Genomic DNA, 18,549 nt, shown 5'->3' on the forward strand with positions numbered 1-18,549 from the left:
CCTGTTCTGAAGTTTATCAGCAATTTCTAGTCGTGTTTATGTTCGAGCATTAACCCATTAAACTTGAACTATGCAATTTTTAGGTATACTTGCCCCATCTTTACCATGCATGAAATGGAAACAAGGCAGTTCTATTTAGAATGGTCCTTTTAGTCACCTTGTGTAATATTAAGTTTTGAAAGGACAGAAACTTTTTTGTTTCTCGAATGTTTAGTTTAGACTCTGGTACTTCAGGTGGAAACAACTTTATCGTTGAACGGAAATAATATTGAGGCATATTTTCTCGGAGTATCTATTCCCATTTCTCCTAACACTGGCCCATTATATATTCTCCTTGGTTAAAACACTTTTGCTCAAACATTTTACAGTAGCTACAAATTTGCTCTTAGTCACTTTATGCTTCTCAGAGATTGACTCTCTTTGTTAATTTTGAAAATTTCGAATTTTAGCTTTAAACATTATTATAACAGACATACCAGTATTTTGGTACTACCTGTACCATGATTTGATGTCAACGGTCTTCAGGAAGACATGGATCACAATCATTTTCAGCAATGTCCAGCTCTTTCCTCTAAATCCACAGTTAGTATGTGAGAAGTATTGGAGAGCAAGAGAGTTAATGGCTTTATTGCTAACAACTCATCATTACTTAATAACAACATAAGTTATTTTGTAATTTCAAAATTGCTGCTTCCTAATTTTTATGGAATAGGCCCAAAGTGATTTAATTTTGTTTGACTGGAGACAGAATTAAATGTCAGAGAAAGAAAGGGGGGTAAGAAAAAAGAAATAGACAACTGACTTTGCAATAGCTCCTCTCCCATTTGGATCATTTTTAAATTTTCGACATAATTTATTCTGACTCCTCTTTTACTGAAAAAAGACTAACATTGTACAAGGGAAACTCGACGTGGTCATGTCATTTTGTTATTAAGATGAATGGGGGGAAGAGAAGAACTATCCATACCCCACTGAGCTGGAGAAACAGATGAAAGAAAAAAGGAAAGGAAATGGACAGGAAGTGGGACAGAAGGAAGCTATCGAAACACAGTATTGTTTTCAAGATACAGATATGTATATATATAAAAAAATCACAATATGGTCATTGATCAGCACCCCTGTCTGGGAACTGTCATGTACATCATCAATACAACATTTGAAACAAACTCGAGGTTAAGAAACTCAAATAAAAATCTAGCATAAAAAAATGCTACTATCTACTTCATGGTCACTGGTAAAATTAGTTATAAAATATGAGACTTCTACAGCTGCTTTGATTGCACCAAACTGAATCTGATATGTCAGCAACTTACATATACTCGATCAGTTCTGTTTTATACATCTGGATACATACAATATATATTATATTAACAATAACAATCTAAATTTTGAATCAGTTAACGACATTACGAAATCTGCTGCTCTTGGCTATATGATACATTAACTCCTTCAGTGGCAGATGTAAACCTTTATGTTCTAGTTGTCACTGAAAAAATGATTTAATATAATTCCAACTATGTTTAAAAACTTGCTTTTTAATCCCCTGCACTGGAATAACTGATCTGCACAAAAACTGAAGTTATTTTAAAAATGTGAATAGGCTACAATAAAATACAAGGAAAAGCATAGTTGTAAACCAACACAAAGAGACATCAAATATAAGGAGAGAAAGTGGAATACAAGAGAACAAGGGCAATACATAGAGAAAAAAGCGAATACAAGGACAACAGCAATACATGGAGAACAAGGACAATGCATGGAGAACAAGGGGAATGCAAGGATGACAAGGAGAAAAAGGAAACTAGGAGAACAAGTGGAATACAAAAAGAACAAGGGCAATACAAGGATAATAAGGGAAGTACAAGGAGAACAAGGGAAATACATGGAGAAAAAAAGAGAAATACAAAGAAAACAAGAGGAAGATAAGAACAAAGGCAATACAAGGATAATAAGGGAAGTACAAGTAGAACAAAGGAAATACATGGAGGAAAAGAGGAATACAAGGGGAAGACAAGTAGAATAAAGTCAATACAAGGATAATAAGGGAAGTACAAGGAGGACAAGGGAAATAATACATGGAGGAAAAGAGGAATACAAGGGCAAGACAATTAGAACAAAGGCGATACAAGGATAATAAGGGAAATACAAGGAGAACAAGGGAAATAATATATGGAGGAAAAGAGGAATACAAGGGCAAGACAAGTAGAACAAAGGCAATACAAGGATAATAAGGGAAGTACAAGGAGAACAAGGGAAATACATGGAGGAAAAGAGGAATACAAAGAGAACAAAAGGAAGACAAGAAGAACAAAGGCAATACAAGGATAATAAGGGAAGTACAAGGAGAACAAGGGAAATACATGGAGGAAAAAGGAATACAAAGGAAACAAGTGGAATACAAGAAGAACAAAGGCAATACAAGGATAATAAGGGAAGTACAAGGAGAACAAAGGAAATACATGGAGGAAAAGAGGAATACAAAGAGAATAAGGGGGAAACAAGGAGAACAAGGTCGATACATAGAGAACAAGAGGCATACAGACAACAGGGGGAATACAAGAAGAAGAGAAATACATGGAGGAAAAGAGGAATATAAGGACGACAAAGGGAAGACTGGGAGGACAAGGGCAATATATAGAGAAAAGGAATACAATGAAAACGAGGGGAATACAAGAAGAACGAGGGGAATACAAGGAGAATAAGGGGAATGCAAGGAGAACAAAGGCAAGCGGAATACAAGGAGAAGAAGAAGGAGACACAGAGGACAAGAGGAATATAAGGAGAATAAGGGGAAGACAAAGAGAACAAGAGTACAAGGAAAACAAAGGAAAGACAATAACAACAAGGGGAATACAAGTAGAATAGGGAGACGACAAAAAGGGGGATGCATTTTTTTTGTGATGATCAATTCCATAGTAACTCCTCCCCCTCATATCTAGTGAGGAGAAAGACGTAGTTCCATGTCAAAACAACCGGTAAATTTTGTTTGCAGCCCTCTTCATTGAAGAATATATTCGATCACGAATTGTAAATTCAAGATATAGAATTTCCAGCTTTATTTCCCTTCCAAAAGAAGCCACACTAAGGACTTTAATGCCCTTACAAATTCCTTGTTTTCTGTCACGTCTGAAGATGAGAACCTGAGATCTACTGAGGAACATGGTAACCACTTGATGTGCAATGTTTGAGTTTCTGCACCATGTGAACCATCACTTCAGACACATGTATCATATCAGGTGAGTTTATCTTTCCTTGCCTTACCTGATGAGTCTAATGTGTGATTCTGAAAATAGATATTTCTAGGTCTGTGACATGGTTAAAAACAGAAAAAATTTCGCACTACAGTTCTATGGTGTTTGGTTAAAGGGAGATAAGTCATAAAAATGAGTTTTGAGATAAATGAAAATTAAATTTCAGGCCCTTCTGCAAATCATTTTATACACAAATGAAACACATCAAATGCTAGTATTATTTTGTTTTTTGCACACCCACTTGTAGAATTTAACTTGTGTATTCACCTGGGGAACAAAACTTCATTTGTACAAATAATGACTTAACTCCCTTTACCAAAACACTATCGATTTAACATTAAGTCTTAATATTACCTAATAACTATAGCAAAGTTAATATATATTTGTTATGCAGTACTAATTTGGCTTAGATGAATATTTTATGACAAGATAGTACTCTGTTGCTTAGCAACATATTAATTTTGGCTGATAAAAGGAATGAAATTGTGACTGAAAGCATCAAAATTATGTAATGCCACTGAAGGAGTTAATACATTTCAATATTAATTTCAGTATTCAGAGGTATTTAGCATCACAATATTAGGTCCTCCAATCAGAGCTCATCCTTTGCATTTCATTAATAATTATAATACATATAAGCAATTCAATAACATTTTAAAATAACATCCTGCAAACAAATGCTGTTTGTTTCAAATATTTCAGAGTGACTTAATTTGATACTCCTGGGGAAAAGCAATGCACAGCGACAATTCTTGTTTTAATAAATATCAATACTTCATTAGGAATCATGTTCACATCACGAAGTTGTAACAAAAGTCCACAAATATATTAATTTGCTGGGTAAAGCAATTTATGTTCAGAAATTAGATATAATTAAATACAATTTTGAGTAAAAGCTTAGTGTCAATACATCAGCCTTTCTGGTTTCTTGCACACTCCTTGATAAATGAAATTCTTCAAACAATTCTCTTCCTTCTGGAAATTTTCAAACCTTTATAGAAGCCTTCTGTGTTTTCTCATCAATTCTTGACTCTCCTACTTCTCCTGATGTACCACAGTAATTCTTGTCAGAATAATATCAAATAGTTTCCTTATTTTTTAATTCATAAAAAAAATCCCAAGATCAACTATTAACATAATTAAGATCCCATGGTCTAAACGACGAAGTTTATGATGATGAATTAAGAAAATAATTCAAAGAAAATTACGTTTCTGCTCGAGTGTCAAATTAATAAAATGTTACAAAAATGTCAACATTTGGTTCATGGCAACGAGGTACATCATACAACTTTGACGTCATTTGCTTAGCAATGGATTAGACTCTTACACTGTTAATTATATTTGTATTAGGACAGACCTGTGGACAGCCTTTCTTGCATGAGCTACTGTATATTTCTAATTAATTTGTTCTTATTATACACCCACAATGGCTGTCTGGCTTTTAACAGAGTGGATTGGAATAAACTGATGGGGATCCTGAAGAAAATAGATGTGGCTGGAAAGAGAGAAGGCTGTTCAGTAATGTTTATATGAAATGAGTCAAAGTCAGGAGAAGAAATGTCAGAAGGAACTGAAATAGGGTGAGGAGTACGTTAAGGATTCCCTTTATCACCTACCCTGTTCAACATCTACTTGGAGGATTTAGAGAAGAACTGTTCTCAGAATATGGGAGGGATGATAGTAGGAGGAAGAAGAGTAAAGCACATAAGATATGCTGATGATATGGCGTTGTTAGCAGAAGAGGAGACAATACTAAAGGATATTCTACTAGAAATAAATGACAGCTGTGAACAGTATGGGATGAAGATAAATGCAAATAAGACGAAGACCATGATTTTTTATTTTATTTTAGTAGGTTATTTTACGACGCTGTATCAACATCTTAGGTTATTTAGCATCTGAATGAGATGAAGGTGATAATGTCGGTGAAATGAGTCAGGGGTCCAGCATCGAAAGTTATCCAGCATTTTCTCATATTGGGTTGAAAGAAAACCCCAGAAAAAACCTCAACCAGATAACTTGCCCCGACCAGGAATCAAACCCGGGCCACCTGGTTTCATGGCCAGATACGCTAACCGTTACTCCACATGTTTGGACCGAAGACCATGATCACAGGAAGAAAAATAAAGAAGATACACTTGCGAATTCTAAATGAGGCAGTAGAGCAAGTGGATAGCTTCAAATACTTGGTGTGTACTACAAGCAGTAACATGAGCTGCTGCCAGGAAATCAGAAGGAATATAGCAATGGCCATGAAAGCTTTTAATAGAACAAGGAACACCTACTGCGGACCTCTGCAAAAAGAACTAAGGAAAAGACTAGTGAAGTGCCTTGTAAGGAGTGTAGCATTTTATGGGGCTAAGAAACATGGAGAATACGACGAAGTGAAGAGAAGCGAATAGAAGCATTTGAAATGTGGATATGGAGAAGGATGGAGCCTGTGAAATGGACAGACAGTGTAAGAAACGAAGCTGTGTTGGAAAGAGTGGGTGAAAAAAGAATGATGCTGAAACTCACCAGGAACAGGAAAAGGAATTGGTTGGGTCACTGGCTGAGAATAAACTGCCTACTGAAGGATGTGCTGAAAGGAATGGTGAATAGGAGAAGAGTTCAGGACAGATGAAGATATCAGATGATAGACGACATTAAGATATATGGATCACTTACGGGAACAAAGAGGAAGGCAAAAAATAAGAAAGATTAGAGAAAGAGTTGGGTTTGCAGTGAAAGGCCTGTCCTTGGGCAGAATACTATAAATGGCTAACAAACATATTGACACAATAAATTCATTGTAATATCTGTACAGCTATATGTTATATATTCGATAAAGAAATAGAGGAAAAAATAAATAATTATTAATAATAGAATACATAAAATGTATTGAATTTATTTTACTCTTAATCATATTCACAATCCTTATAAACAAGAACACCCAGCCGAGGACATAAACATTTCACACAATTGCAGGGATCCTATGAAACCCCTATCGCTTTTTTATTTAGGTTTTATTTATGACTGCTTTATCTGCGAGATCTGTCGTAATGGGTACATTGGGTTTGCATTTTTCTGGCACCTATTGGCTGCCGTGAACAACTATGGATTCAGGTCCAAGTCTCACAAATCAATATTTGTATCTTTGCACTATCACCTTTACTAATATGCCATTAGGAAAGTCCAGAATAACAGAGAGGGTTTGAAATTGAACAGGTTACATCAGCTGCTTGTTTATGCAGATGACGTGAATATGTTAGGAGAAAATCCACAAACTATTAGGGAAAACACTGGAATTTTACGTGAAGCAAGTAATGAGGTAGGTTTGGAAGTAAATCCCGAAAAAAACAAAGTATATGATTCTGTCTCGTGACTAGAACATAGTATGAAATGGAAATATATCCTTTGAAGAGATGGAAAAATTCAAATATCTTGGAGCAACAGTAACAAATATAAATTATACTCGAGAGGAAATTAAACGCAGAATAAATATGGAAAATGCCTGTTATTATTCGGTTGAGAAGCTTTTGTCATCCAGTCTGCTCTCAAAAAAGCTGAAAATTAGAATTTATAAAACAGTTATATTACCAGTTCTATATGGTTGTGAAACTTGGACTCTCGCTTTGAGAAAGGAACAGAGGTTAGGGGTGTTTGAGAATAACAGAAAAATATTTGGAACTAAGAGGAATGAAGTTACAGAAGAATAGAAGAAAGTTACACGACACAGAACTACACGCATTGTATTCTTCACCTGACACAATTAGGAACATTAAATCCAAATGTTTCAGATGGGCATGTAACACGTATTGGCAAATCCAGAAATGCATATAGAGTGTTAGTTGGGAGGCCAGTGGGAAAAAGACCTTTGGGGAGGCCGAGATGTAGATGAGAGGATAATATAAAAATGGATTTGAGGGAGGTGGGATATGATGATAGGGACTGGATTAATCTTGCTCAGGATAGGGACTGATGGTGGGCTTATGTGAGGGTGACAATGAACCTCTGGGTTCTCTAAAAAGCCATTTGTAAGTATTTAGTGGAAGTAGAAAACAATCCAATACTTGCCTCTTGAAATAACTACAGTAGATTGCTTGTTAAATAAACCACTAAAAGCCCTGATCAGATGCTCTGACACTGGAATTCTAACCCAGAGTCTCCCAAATTTAATTCTAATAATTTACCTCTGAATCACTTCACTTGGTGAGTAAGATACTGTTTGTTATTTAATCAATTGTCCGAAGACAGGCTTGAACCTCATATGTGGCACCAATAAGGCATCACTCACGAGGTAACTAGGCCAGGAGATAATGAGATAGGATGGCCAGTCCCTTTCCCCCTCCGTTATATACATAGCGGACTACTAACATATTACATTAATCAGACTTCAGGTATATACAAACAATAAATTGTTCTTCCTCTGACACATATCATTAAGTGAAATGTACTGCCTGATAATAGATGTACAGTAGTGGCAAAAAAAACCGGACCAATGGAATAATCAAAATCCCCGAAATGAGCCACTGTGCATGCCACGCCCACATTTCAATTCTCCGATAAATTATAAATGACCTTTAAGTATTTAATATTCTCTAGAATTCAAATAGGGCTGAAGGTATTTGAATATATTAGAAAACTATTACCGCAAGAATTGTCTGGATTAAACATTGCAGCGATATTTTACTACTTAATTAACTTATTATCCCCAGAACATGAATTTTACCAGCTTATTTTCTAATGGCTTTCGAAATGGGCTACGTCAGCAGTCGAAACTACAACAACGCTCTGGAGTGAACAAGGCTCTGAAATCAGCTACAAGGGTCGGTCCGGTTTTTTTGCCACTACTGTAGCCTACATATCAGCCAGAATCTCAATCAGAGGTAGAATAAGATATATTTCGTTTTAATATAAACAATTTATATCCTATTCTTTTCTTAGTGATACTTGAGGCACATGAAAACGGTCGTTCAATAAGTTGTTTCTTTCTTGTCTTCCACTGGGAAAGTTAAGTATTATGATATAAAGTCTAACATTTCATTTACATTCAAGAAGAATGCTGTAAGATTATTTTATGGTACATAAGGTTTATTTTGTTTAGGTTCAATCAATGCATATTCTTTTAATTCAGTTAATGATGTTTTTGATGTGTGTAAAGTCATCCAGCAGAATCTGAAATATTTTCTTTAGTCAGAAAGTTATGCTTTACAGTACAAAGGAACACATGTTAATGTATTTAGTAAGATCACCTGATGGCATGAACATAATTCCTGCCTATGTAACAGAAAATGTTAAAGCAGTCATTGTGCACTTTCCCCAGAAGTTTTCAGATTTTCCACATCACATAAAATCCGTCAAGAATCACAGAACTGCTAAAAGCAACTCTCTTCAAAATACTTCACTGTGATACTGATCTACATGTATTTGAGAAGACCTGTTCATTTTCTTCGAAAACAATGGACTATATGAAGTCCACGTAGTACTTATTTTCTGGCCATTTTGAGCATTAATTCACATCCCATTTGTATTGCTGACATGCAGATAGCTTTTCATACATCTAAGATGTTTCAGTTCCCATGAATCAAAGAATTTGTTACAATAAAGTGATTGTATAAAAACAGTAGAAAATTGTTAGTGATTTATTGATTCTGTAGATGCACTGTAAACAGCCAGAGCAATGGCTTTCTATCCAGAGGCTTAGGTTCAAATCCCACTGGATACTAGTGAAATTTCTGGTAGACAAACCTAATATTGAGGTAGGTTTTCTGGAGATAATCCATTTCCTCTGCCATTTATAATTCGTTCGTATCACTGGTACAGAAAATGACGGGAAACTACTGCACATCAGCATCTCCCAATAATACCAACTCCATGTGATTTTTATAGCGTATGTTTCTTGTAGCAAGCAACCACAGAAAATCAGTGAATATGGCACTGCATGTCTAAGTATTCAGGTATGGCATAATGAAAAAGAAATTGCTGTTAATAGACCCTTTTCTCAAGTCCATAATTTAACCATTCTGAAATATCTAAAAATTATAGATATAGGGCCTACAGTAGAACCCCGTTTATCCGAACTAATGGAGGTGGAGTCGTTTTGGATAATATGTTTTTTTCAGATAATACATTGGTACTATTTTCGGTAGTACACTAGCAACTGCTTAACACCTACAGCATCACAGGAGTGAATATATATGCGGAATCAATTGTCATCTCTCATTCAGTCGTAACTGGTTCCACAATTTTATTCTTGGGTGGAGGAGTAGGTGGAACAAAAAGTATGCAAACAAAGCAAAATTTTCACTTGACAGGACCAACATACACCCGCTAGCCACTACTGAATACAAAGAAGTGAACGGAGGGTATAGAATGCAGATTCTTCTATCTATTGCATTCCTTAAAGAGCTTTGCTGTAGAGTGAGAATGCTATTGACATTGCCATCGACAAACCTTCGAAACATAAGATGCAGTTATATTTCACACAGTATTTTTAAAATACGTCCCAAAATCACATTTTTAGTTTCCACCATAAAAAACTGTTTAAGGACGTTTTCGGGTAATTTTCATGGACTTATGCCTCTCCAATTGCATATTTCGGTGACCATTTTTAAAAGACATATCCATGTATTTACATTTATTTAAAACTGAATTTTGTCCACTTTTTTTTTTTTTGCTAAAAAAATGCTATTTTTCCTACAAAATTTGTACTACAGGTTGTTGTTGTTGTTGTTGGTTTGTTTTTTTTTTTTTTTTTTGTGAAACTTCTTTAATAAGTGTGTAACGAAATGTATTATCAGGATTTTTTTTTAGATGTCACATTTTTTAAATGCTAATATCTTTTTTGCACGAGTTGCTAATTTTTAGGCTGTTTTTAGAGTTGATAAATAAAAGAAAGAAGAACACTAGATAGTAAATTTATTTTGGGGTGCTTGAAACTCATGAAAATGGAATTTCAGGTAAAAATTTTAAATTTGTAGGAATAATATCGATTTTTAAAAAAATAATTTAAATTTACAAAATGTTAATAATTTACACATTCTTAAACCAAATTAGATGAAATTTGATATACATATTACTTATAAGGAGTACAATAACTGTAAAAATTTTTAGACTTATACCGGTACCTTTATGTGTTTAAAACACTGAAATTTCACCTCGGTGTAGGGCCTACCTTTAAGAAAAAGTGTGTGTTATGGTCCCAAAGATATGGTATATCGATGGATAAGAAGTGATAGCTCATATCTATATTAGTATTTACAATAACTGCGTTGTTATTATTATGTTGACAAAATTAGACAGTTAACTAATATTTTGTCCTTGAGTAGAAGATTTTTGCAAAGCAGAAATATACTCGTATATAAAAAGTTTGTCTATTATGAGAGACATTAATTTTTGAAACACATTTTTGATTCACCTGAAAATTCACAGATACGAGGTATCACTTATTTGACATCGATATATTTCTACCCTACCGTTTCAGTTATGCAAAGTTCGGTTAAACAGAGTTTTACTGTATTATACTCCTGTTGGTTTACCAAGTTATTTTAATATCTGTTTCTCCTCTGAACTCCATCTTCTGTATCACATTAGCTAATGTAAAAGTATGTTATGGCCATGGATAGAAGAAGCATGGTATAATTTCTGTACCATCTTAGGCTACAAAATATTATGAGCTGCCAGCGTAGCTCAGTTGGCTGAGGCGCTTGCCTGTCGACCATGAGTTGCGTACGGGAATGGGTTCGATTCCTGCTTGGGCTGATTACTTGGTTGGTTTTTTCCAAGGTTTTCCCCAACCTTAAGGCGAATGTCAGATAATCTATGGCGAATTCTCGGCCTCATCTTGCCAAATATCATTTTGCTATCACTCCCAACAATGCTAAATAACCTAGTAGTTGATACAGCATCATTACAAAACCAAGTAAAAAAATAATATTACGAGGACTTTTCGAAAAGTAAGGTAGGCCTAACACTTTATTTTCTGTCGAGCATTTTATAATACGGAACTCTATTGTTCTAAATAAGGGAGAAAGCAGAACGACCATGTGGATTTAGTCATTTCTAACGACACCAAAGAGTATTTACTTGAACAGCAACGGAAAAATGTTCAAGCTACATCCCTTCTGAATAATACAACATTTACTACCTTTTCGATATCATATATGTTGAAAAGTCAAGAAATCGATTTTTGCAATAGGCCTATTACAATACTTTCGCTCTATATTTCATGTAATGAGGAAGTTGCCTAAAGACGTGAACTGTTACATTACTTTTTCGGACAAATTTCACAGAAGTGAAAATTCTTTTCATGGTATATCCTAAAATTAACTGATTGGTCAAATAGATTTTCATAAATAAAATTTTAAATTATTTGCTTGTAATCTGCCCCCTACTCTCCTGCTGTTCTTCCTAAAAAGTGGAAGTAAATAAAAGTATCAGGTAAAAAATTCTTCTATTGACTACAGGACAATTATTACAACTAGGGCCTACCGGAAGTGTAATGTAGTTCCAAATCTTTTTCTTTAAGTAATTTAATGCTATATCATTCATAGTTGAAATCGGATTTTAATATTTTCAGACAGAGTTATATTCTGTCTATAGCTTGTGATCTGTTTTCAGTTGTCATGAAAAAACAGATTTGCTGTTTGAAGTTTCTACGATTTTGTGAAATTTATTACACAAATTTTAATAGCCAAATAATGAACATGAGACGTTATCTTAGAGCATTACACGTCTAGGGGAAACACCCTCACCAGTGAGTCATATTCAAATTTGTTAAAAAATCATCTTCGTCCTGCAATCAAATCAAAGCGATGTGGACGTCTGATTACAGGTATCATTTTGCAACATGACAATGCTCAGCCTCATACTGCCTGTGCAACAGCTGCAACCATCATTGACCTTCATTTTGATACTCTTCCACATCCGCCATACTCACCGATCTTGCCCCGAGTGATTATCACATGTTTGGACCATTTCGTTCTGATGAAGAGGTACACTAGGTGGTTCATGAGTGGCTGCGCACACAACCACAAGATTCGTGCACTTCCTAAGTGCTGGAGGACTTGTGTTGAACGTCAAGGAGACTGTGTCGAAAAATGATACACTTATGTTTCACTTTTGTTCAATAAATTAAATAAAAAAAAATTTTTACAGTTTTCATTTGACTCTCCCTGATAATACCTTAATTTATTACAATATCTTATGCGTATGCCAATATCACGTGAATGTAAAGGCCAATAAAAAGTGGCATCTTTTGGAGAAATAGATTAGCTATCACGTGCTTTTGTTTACTTTAATTTTTAGTAAGAGTGGCAGGAGAATAGTAGCTTGTGGAGTCAAGGTTTTCATATTTTACTTGACCCACAAGTCAGACCTACATATGATAGGATTAAAATCACAACTTCCACGTAAAATAAAACAGGACATTACACAGACTACAAACAAATATCCAAATTTTGATGGAGGCGAGAAATGAGCCGTGCATTTGATTGAAGCCCTCTGATTCAGGGACAAGATATTTCTTCTGCTTTAAATGTACAATGTTGGATCCCTGATTTTACTTCTTCACTTGTGAAGGAAGACATGTTATAAGTTATTGTACTTAAAAATCAATTGCCCTCAATCAGGTTTCAATCTGCGAACCTTGGAACAAATGACAAACATGGCAACCACTCAATCACTATGGATGGCAAATATGAACTTAGACCAAAGCTCTTAGAGGGCTGTAAGCACCCCAGAAAGAAGAAAAGATGGTTAAAAGCCTAACCAGTCAGGGGTGTTCACTATTGCTCAGAGGTGACCTCAGCATCTTCCATACAAAGGTTTCAGGAATGCTCAGGCCTTCTGTACACATGTTTATCTAGCTCTGATGGCTCATGTTGGGGGAAGAACTCTTGTCACACATCATACAAGAAAGCACTGCGCCATGTCAGGGCAAGTTCGGAGGGTGCGGAAACTGTTTGCTGATATCGGGGAAGAACTGTCGTTGGTCCATATTGACACGAGTCTGACAGGGGAAGTTATTGGGCTGAGATATATCTTCACGCGTTGTGGAAGTCACTCTATTTGTCACTGCATGTACTCTCGTGTGACGAGTTAATCCTCCTGACTGGGAGAAGCTCTTCAAGCACACGGCACAGGAAAACGGGTTCTCTCCCGGGTGTGCACGTCGCGTGTGCCGACTCAAATCCCCAGACTGTGAGAACCGTTTCAGACAAACTGTACACGAGTATGGTTTTTCCCCTGTATGAACCCTTGAGTGCCTTGTCAGGTCCCCAGATTGAGAAAAACTCTTCCCACATACACCACAGGAGAAGGGCTTCTCCCCTGTATGCACTCGGGTGTGCCGAGTGAGGTGGGCTGCCTGAGTGAAGCCCTTGCCACACACATCACAGCTGAACGGTCTGTCGGTGGGGTGTACGTGGTTGTGGCGGGGCACAGCAGGTGGGGCGCCGTTCTGAGACCCTTTCATGCACATGACACATGGAGACGGTCGTTCTGCCATGTTGTCCCGTGAGTGGCCGAGTGGTAGCAGGAAGTCCTGCCACAGTTCTCGCACATGTGTCGTCTCTCCCCAGAGTGGCGCCCTGCTCCTTGGCGAGTTGTTTGGCAGGTTGCGCTGGAACTCACCCCACATGTGTAGACTTCCTGCCCGACTACTTGAACCACACGGTTCAAGTCCTGTTCCTCTTCACAGTACTACATCTGAGCCAGTCTGACAAACACAGAAAATTATCTGAATAGGTCTACAAATTTATAACTGTTGCAATGTATATTACAGCAAACTTCCAAGTATTCAGGCTAATGAAGGGAAGAAGTTACATGAACGTTTTAAATGCGAACAACATAATTTAATAGTACATTAATTCATTCCTATTAATCCTACTCCAGCATCTGCCATCAGCTTAGTATCTGATGTTTCATGTACGAAGTTCTCAGTCATGTCATGTCAGTCATGTTTTAATGTTAGAATTGAAGAGTCCACTGCAAGAATGATGGATGTCACTTTCTTGTCGAAAATGAACCAAGACTGTCAATGCATAGCTTAAGATATATAGAATGTACATACAGAGTTATATGGCATTAACAATGATAGTCATTGTCCAGTAATGATCGGAAAATCACAGTTAAGCTTTGAGCGCTAAGCATTTCAAACTTTCAATTGCTTCTCCTGCAAAATGTATTCCAAATGCCATCCATCATTCTTGCAGTGAACTCTTTAATTGTTTTCTTTCATTTTTCAGTTATGATAAGATTTTTAAAAACAAATAGGCCTACATCTGCAATCCATAAAAACTGAAAGAAAATAACCCACAGAAAAATCTCCGACAAAACTACTGTAGTCTAGTAGTGTCCTGTAGTGCCATAAGTTGGCTGCAGCGGACATTGGTTTCTATTAGAAAGTTGTTCTATGAGATCCTCTCGACATGCTCCTGAAAAGAGAGAGAGAGAGAGAGAGAGAGAGTGTGTGTTTGTGTGTGGTAGACCTCTGCTATAATGTACCACATCATACAATGTAAGCAGAGTTGTAAAAAACAAAGGCTGTAACAAGGAAGTAAAGGTTTTTCCGGACCAATGTTCATATTCGAACATTTTTTTCATCCTCTATGAGACTAATAGGCCTACGCCCCTGAAATTTTTTTATTTATTTTATTTTATTGGGTTATTTTACGACGCTGTATCAACATCAAGGTTATTTAGTGTCTGAATGAAATGAAGGTGATAATGCCGGTGAAATGAGTCCAGGGTCCAGCACCGAAAGTTACCCAGCATTTGCTCGTATTGGGTTGAGGGAAAACCCCGGAAAAAACCTCAATCAGGTAACTTGCCCCAACCGGGATTCGAACCCGGGCCACCTGGTTTCGCGGCCAGACGTGCTGACCGTTACTCCACAGGTGTGGACCCCTGAAGTTTTGATATACATTTTAGTTAAGCCTAGTAGGCCTACACCCTCTACAGTATATGAGGAACTAGCCAATTTTCTTTTTGCTCCCATCAGTTTATCAAAGATAGCCTATATCTCTTTTGAGTAACTTTTCAGTATGACTTATACAGTTTCATACTTTCTGTAAGTTGTAATGAAAGTCCAGATCACATATAGATTGCTCATTCCTGTGTTAAAATCGGTTGCACTTTGAAGAGAACAACTGCCAGAATCGCCACCCATCTGCCGTAAACGAACACGAGATGTCGCTAATGCAATTCAAATGGGAGTTAGGACGTGACTCCTTATGTAACAACTAGATGGCAGCATAGTAAACCTGACAAAAGTTGTTACTGTCAAAGCCTATAATGCCGACCAATCTGGGTATATATGATCTAAGGTAGAAAGTCCACACCTGTGGAGTAATGGCTAGTGCGTCTGTCCGCGAAATCAGGTGGCCCAGGTTCGATTCCCAGTCGAGGCAAGTTACGTGATTGAGTTTTTTTCCGGGGTTTTCCCTCAACTCAATATGAGCAAATGCTGGGTAACTTTCGGTGCTGCACCCCGGACTCATTATCACGTTCATCTCATTCAGATGCTAAATAACCTAAGATGTTAATAAAGCGTCGTAAAATAACCTACTAAAAAAAAACATGTAGAAATCTTCGTAATCTTCACAATGATGCCAGAAATCTATTTTTTTTTCACTGAATAATTATCTTACATCAATTAAACTACTGGAATAGCACTATTAGCCTAACTCTGTTCCGTTTATATTTCCCAAACATTTAGCGACACTGCAAAAGTCTCCAGAATATTTGCAATGATGCTAGGCTATATGGAAAACATCAAAGGAATGGCTTTAACAGATTGTATAATCCGGAGCAGAAGTCCTCCGAGAGAAACTTCAAGCCGTGTGTCCTGTGTTGGAGTTTTCCGGCACATTAAAGACCTCCAAATGTAAATTAGAATCTATGGACCAAATCTCTTCTCTCTTGCGTTCTTCTAGTAATACCTTAGTTGCATATTAGGTGGCGTTTGAGGCAAAGCAAGTCATCACTATTGGCCCGAACTCACGAACGTCGATGCAAAAGAAAGCATGATAAACACTGAAGTACATACCAATGATAGGTTCTTACACTTCTCCAAGAGAAAGAGACCTGAAGAATATCACTTTTCTATTCTCAAGAATCTCAGACTGAAGAAGATACCGTATCTTCTGCAGACTTTTCTTCGTTTTTTTACAAATTCATACAATAAAAATGTATGTAGACTATCTAACTCATGTCTATACATCTCACTTGGTTAAGCGTTAAGTAAAACTAACATTCAAAATAATGATCTAATTACTGTCATATCTAAGTGAATAATTGAGAAAAGTACTGGTATGTTTTTGCGTAACACATTCTTTATTTATGGAAAAATAATTGATGAGCATAAACCATAATATGACTCTTAGAGCGGCAACCAAACTGTCTCTACAATAGTGAAACCCATTAATATTGAAAGCCTCAAAGTGCTTCATTTCTAGGCCTATTGGTACATGTAAGATTTCTTCTGTCACTAACGTTAATAATAATTCTACCATTAAAATATTTCAGAATGATACTTATAGCTTATACAGAGCAGAATTCACAGCTTAAAAAGGCCTCCACCTCCAGCAAAACACACTTACCAACTGGAAAATAGCAGGAAGCTGATTGAATTTTTCACATTGGCCTAGAAGAGTCTTTAACTAGATCTATTTTATATGGTTATAGAAAGGTCGTTATGCAATTCAAAATCACTCTGAGCATTATATATAAAATTATCAGTAAGGCCTACATAGAATGTTTTGTTTCTTGTATCACGATTTGTCACTCTGTCATTTTTTTAGAAAATTTATTCCCAATTAATATTACTACTATTCCTACATTTAGAACAAGTTATGATAGGTTTGTTAATTAAATGTTAAATGTATTCTAATCCGTGCTAAACATTTATATTGGAATGTGTATTGTTTTATCTATTAGGTTATGTTTGACTTCAATATTATTATTTCGTGCATACTTACTGTAAAACTTTGTATGTTCTCATAGAAATTAAGCCACATAATCGTTTATCACTTAATTTAGATTTCCTCATTTTTGTTTCAATTGTATATCGTTAAATTATAAAAGTCCACTAATTCATAGTTTCGGTAATGTGCGAAAGGCTTCATGGCGCATTCAAAACAAATGACGGAATCCAAGTGGCCGTGAGATTATTCAAACTAATTCAAACAAAGCATTGATACTTGCTCCAATTAAGAGTTGAAAATTAATATTGTACCTAATGCTTCACTCCGTTTAAAATAATCTCACGTTCATTCACGGACTCAATACACGAAAGAGGAAACATTTTCTGGTCAATTATTCTTCACTACAATACTGAACTACCAACATTTATTTTCCCTACTATTTTGGAAAGGCATTTGAATAAATTTCAAATTTATAATTCATCCAATATGTAGCCTACCCGGTATCTGCAAAATTTAAGGAACATATTTCGAAACCTGCCGAGGGATTTATTTTTACATATTTATCATGATATCCTATGTTAGCTGAAGTAGATACCTGATGTTGTGATGACACCACACCAGATGAGTCCTGTAGTGTTGCATTGAGACCAACTTGTTTCAGCAACATTCTTAAAATTCTGCCAGGGCATTTATTTATTTTACATGCTTATCATGATATCCTACGATATCTTAAAATATCTGACATTGTGCTGATACCATATCAGGAGAGTCTCACTGTTTGAGAACCATTGAAAGCGAGGAAGAGATAGTCTATCTACCAGTACCCATATATCACAGTTCCCTAATAGACTGGAAATGTGCACTTTTGTGTCCCATACTAAACACACTGGTACCGTTACTTAAAATCCATAGTAATTTTAATTGGTGCCATGTAGGAGGTAACAGATGAAGTCCAATTGGCAAAATCTCTATTTTTAAAATCATGTACAATGGTTTCTAGAAACATTCACATAGGCTACCACTCCAGAAATTGCTATTTCACCATCTGTATCATGTTTTATTTCCTCCTTTGACCTTAACTGTTACAACACCCAGGTTCGATGCAAGCAGGGGTACCGGTACTGTACTAGTGTCCACCTGAATGAGGTTGTTGCATGACTTGTTACATAGGATTGTTGCTATTTATGTATAACCACTCTTGCGAGACATTACTAATTTGTAGATGTAGGCCTACCGGTATATTGAAAATTGGAACAAATCTGGCATTTACTAGAATCTACTTATTTAATGATTAAGAAATCACTAAAATCCCCAATCAGAGAGACTGGCCCCAGAATTAGAACCCAGGACTTCCCAAATACATTGAGCCACCTCACCCTTACATGGCTCAG

General features: G+C 36.2%; 2 protein-coding genes across 2 annotated transcripts in view; both read right to left on the reverse strand.

Moving 5' to 3' along the window:
* The window catches only part of LOC138706554 (uncharacterized), a 52,790-nt gene that overhangs the window by 18,995 nt on the left and 15,246 nt on the right, over window positions 1-18,549 (reverse strand). The window lies entirely within an intron of this gene.
* LOC138706553 (zinc finger protein 239-like) lies at window positions 1,054-17,370 on the reverse strand. The gene is made up of 2 exons (XM_069836021.1): window positions 17,213-17,370; window positions 1,054-13,950 (listed from the first exon to the last, which is right to left on the reverse strand). The coding sequence occupies exon 2, from the start codon at window positions 13,870-13,872 to the stop codon at window positions 13,165-13,167; it is 708 nt and encodes a 235-aa protein (XP_069692122.1). The 5' UTR covers window positions 13,873-13,950; window positions 17,213-17,370; the 3' UTR covers window positions 1,054-13,164.

The sequence above is a fragment of the Periplaneta americana genome, chromosome 9 (assembly GCF_040183065.1).
Source record: "Periplaneta americana isolate PAMFEO1 chromosome 9, P.americana_PAMFEO1_priV1, whole genome shotgun sequence".
Lineage (NCBI taxonomy): Eukaryota > Metazoa > Arthropoda > Insecta > Blattodea > Blattidae > Periplaneta > Periplaneta americana.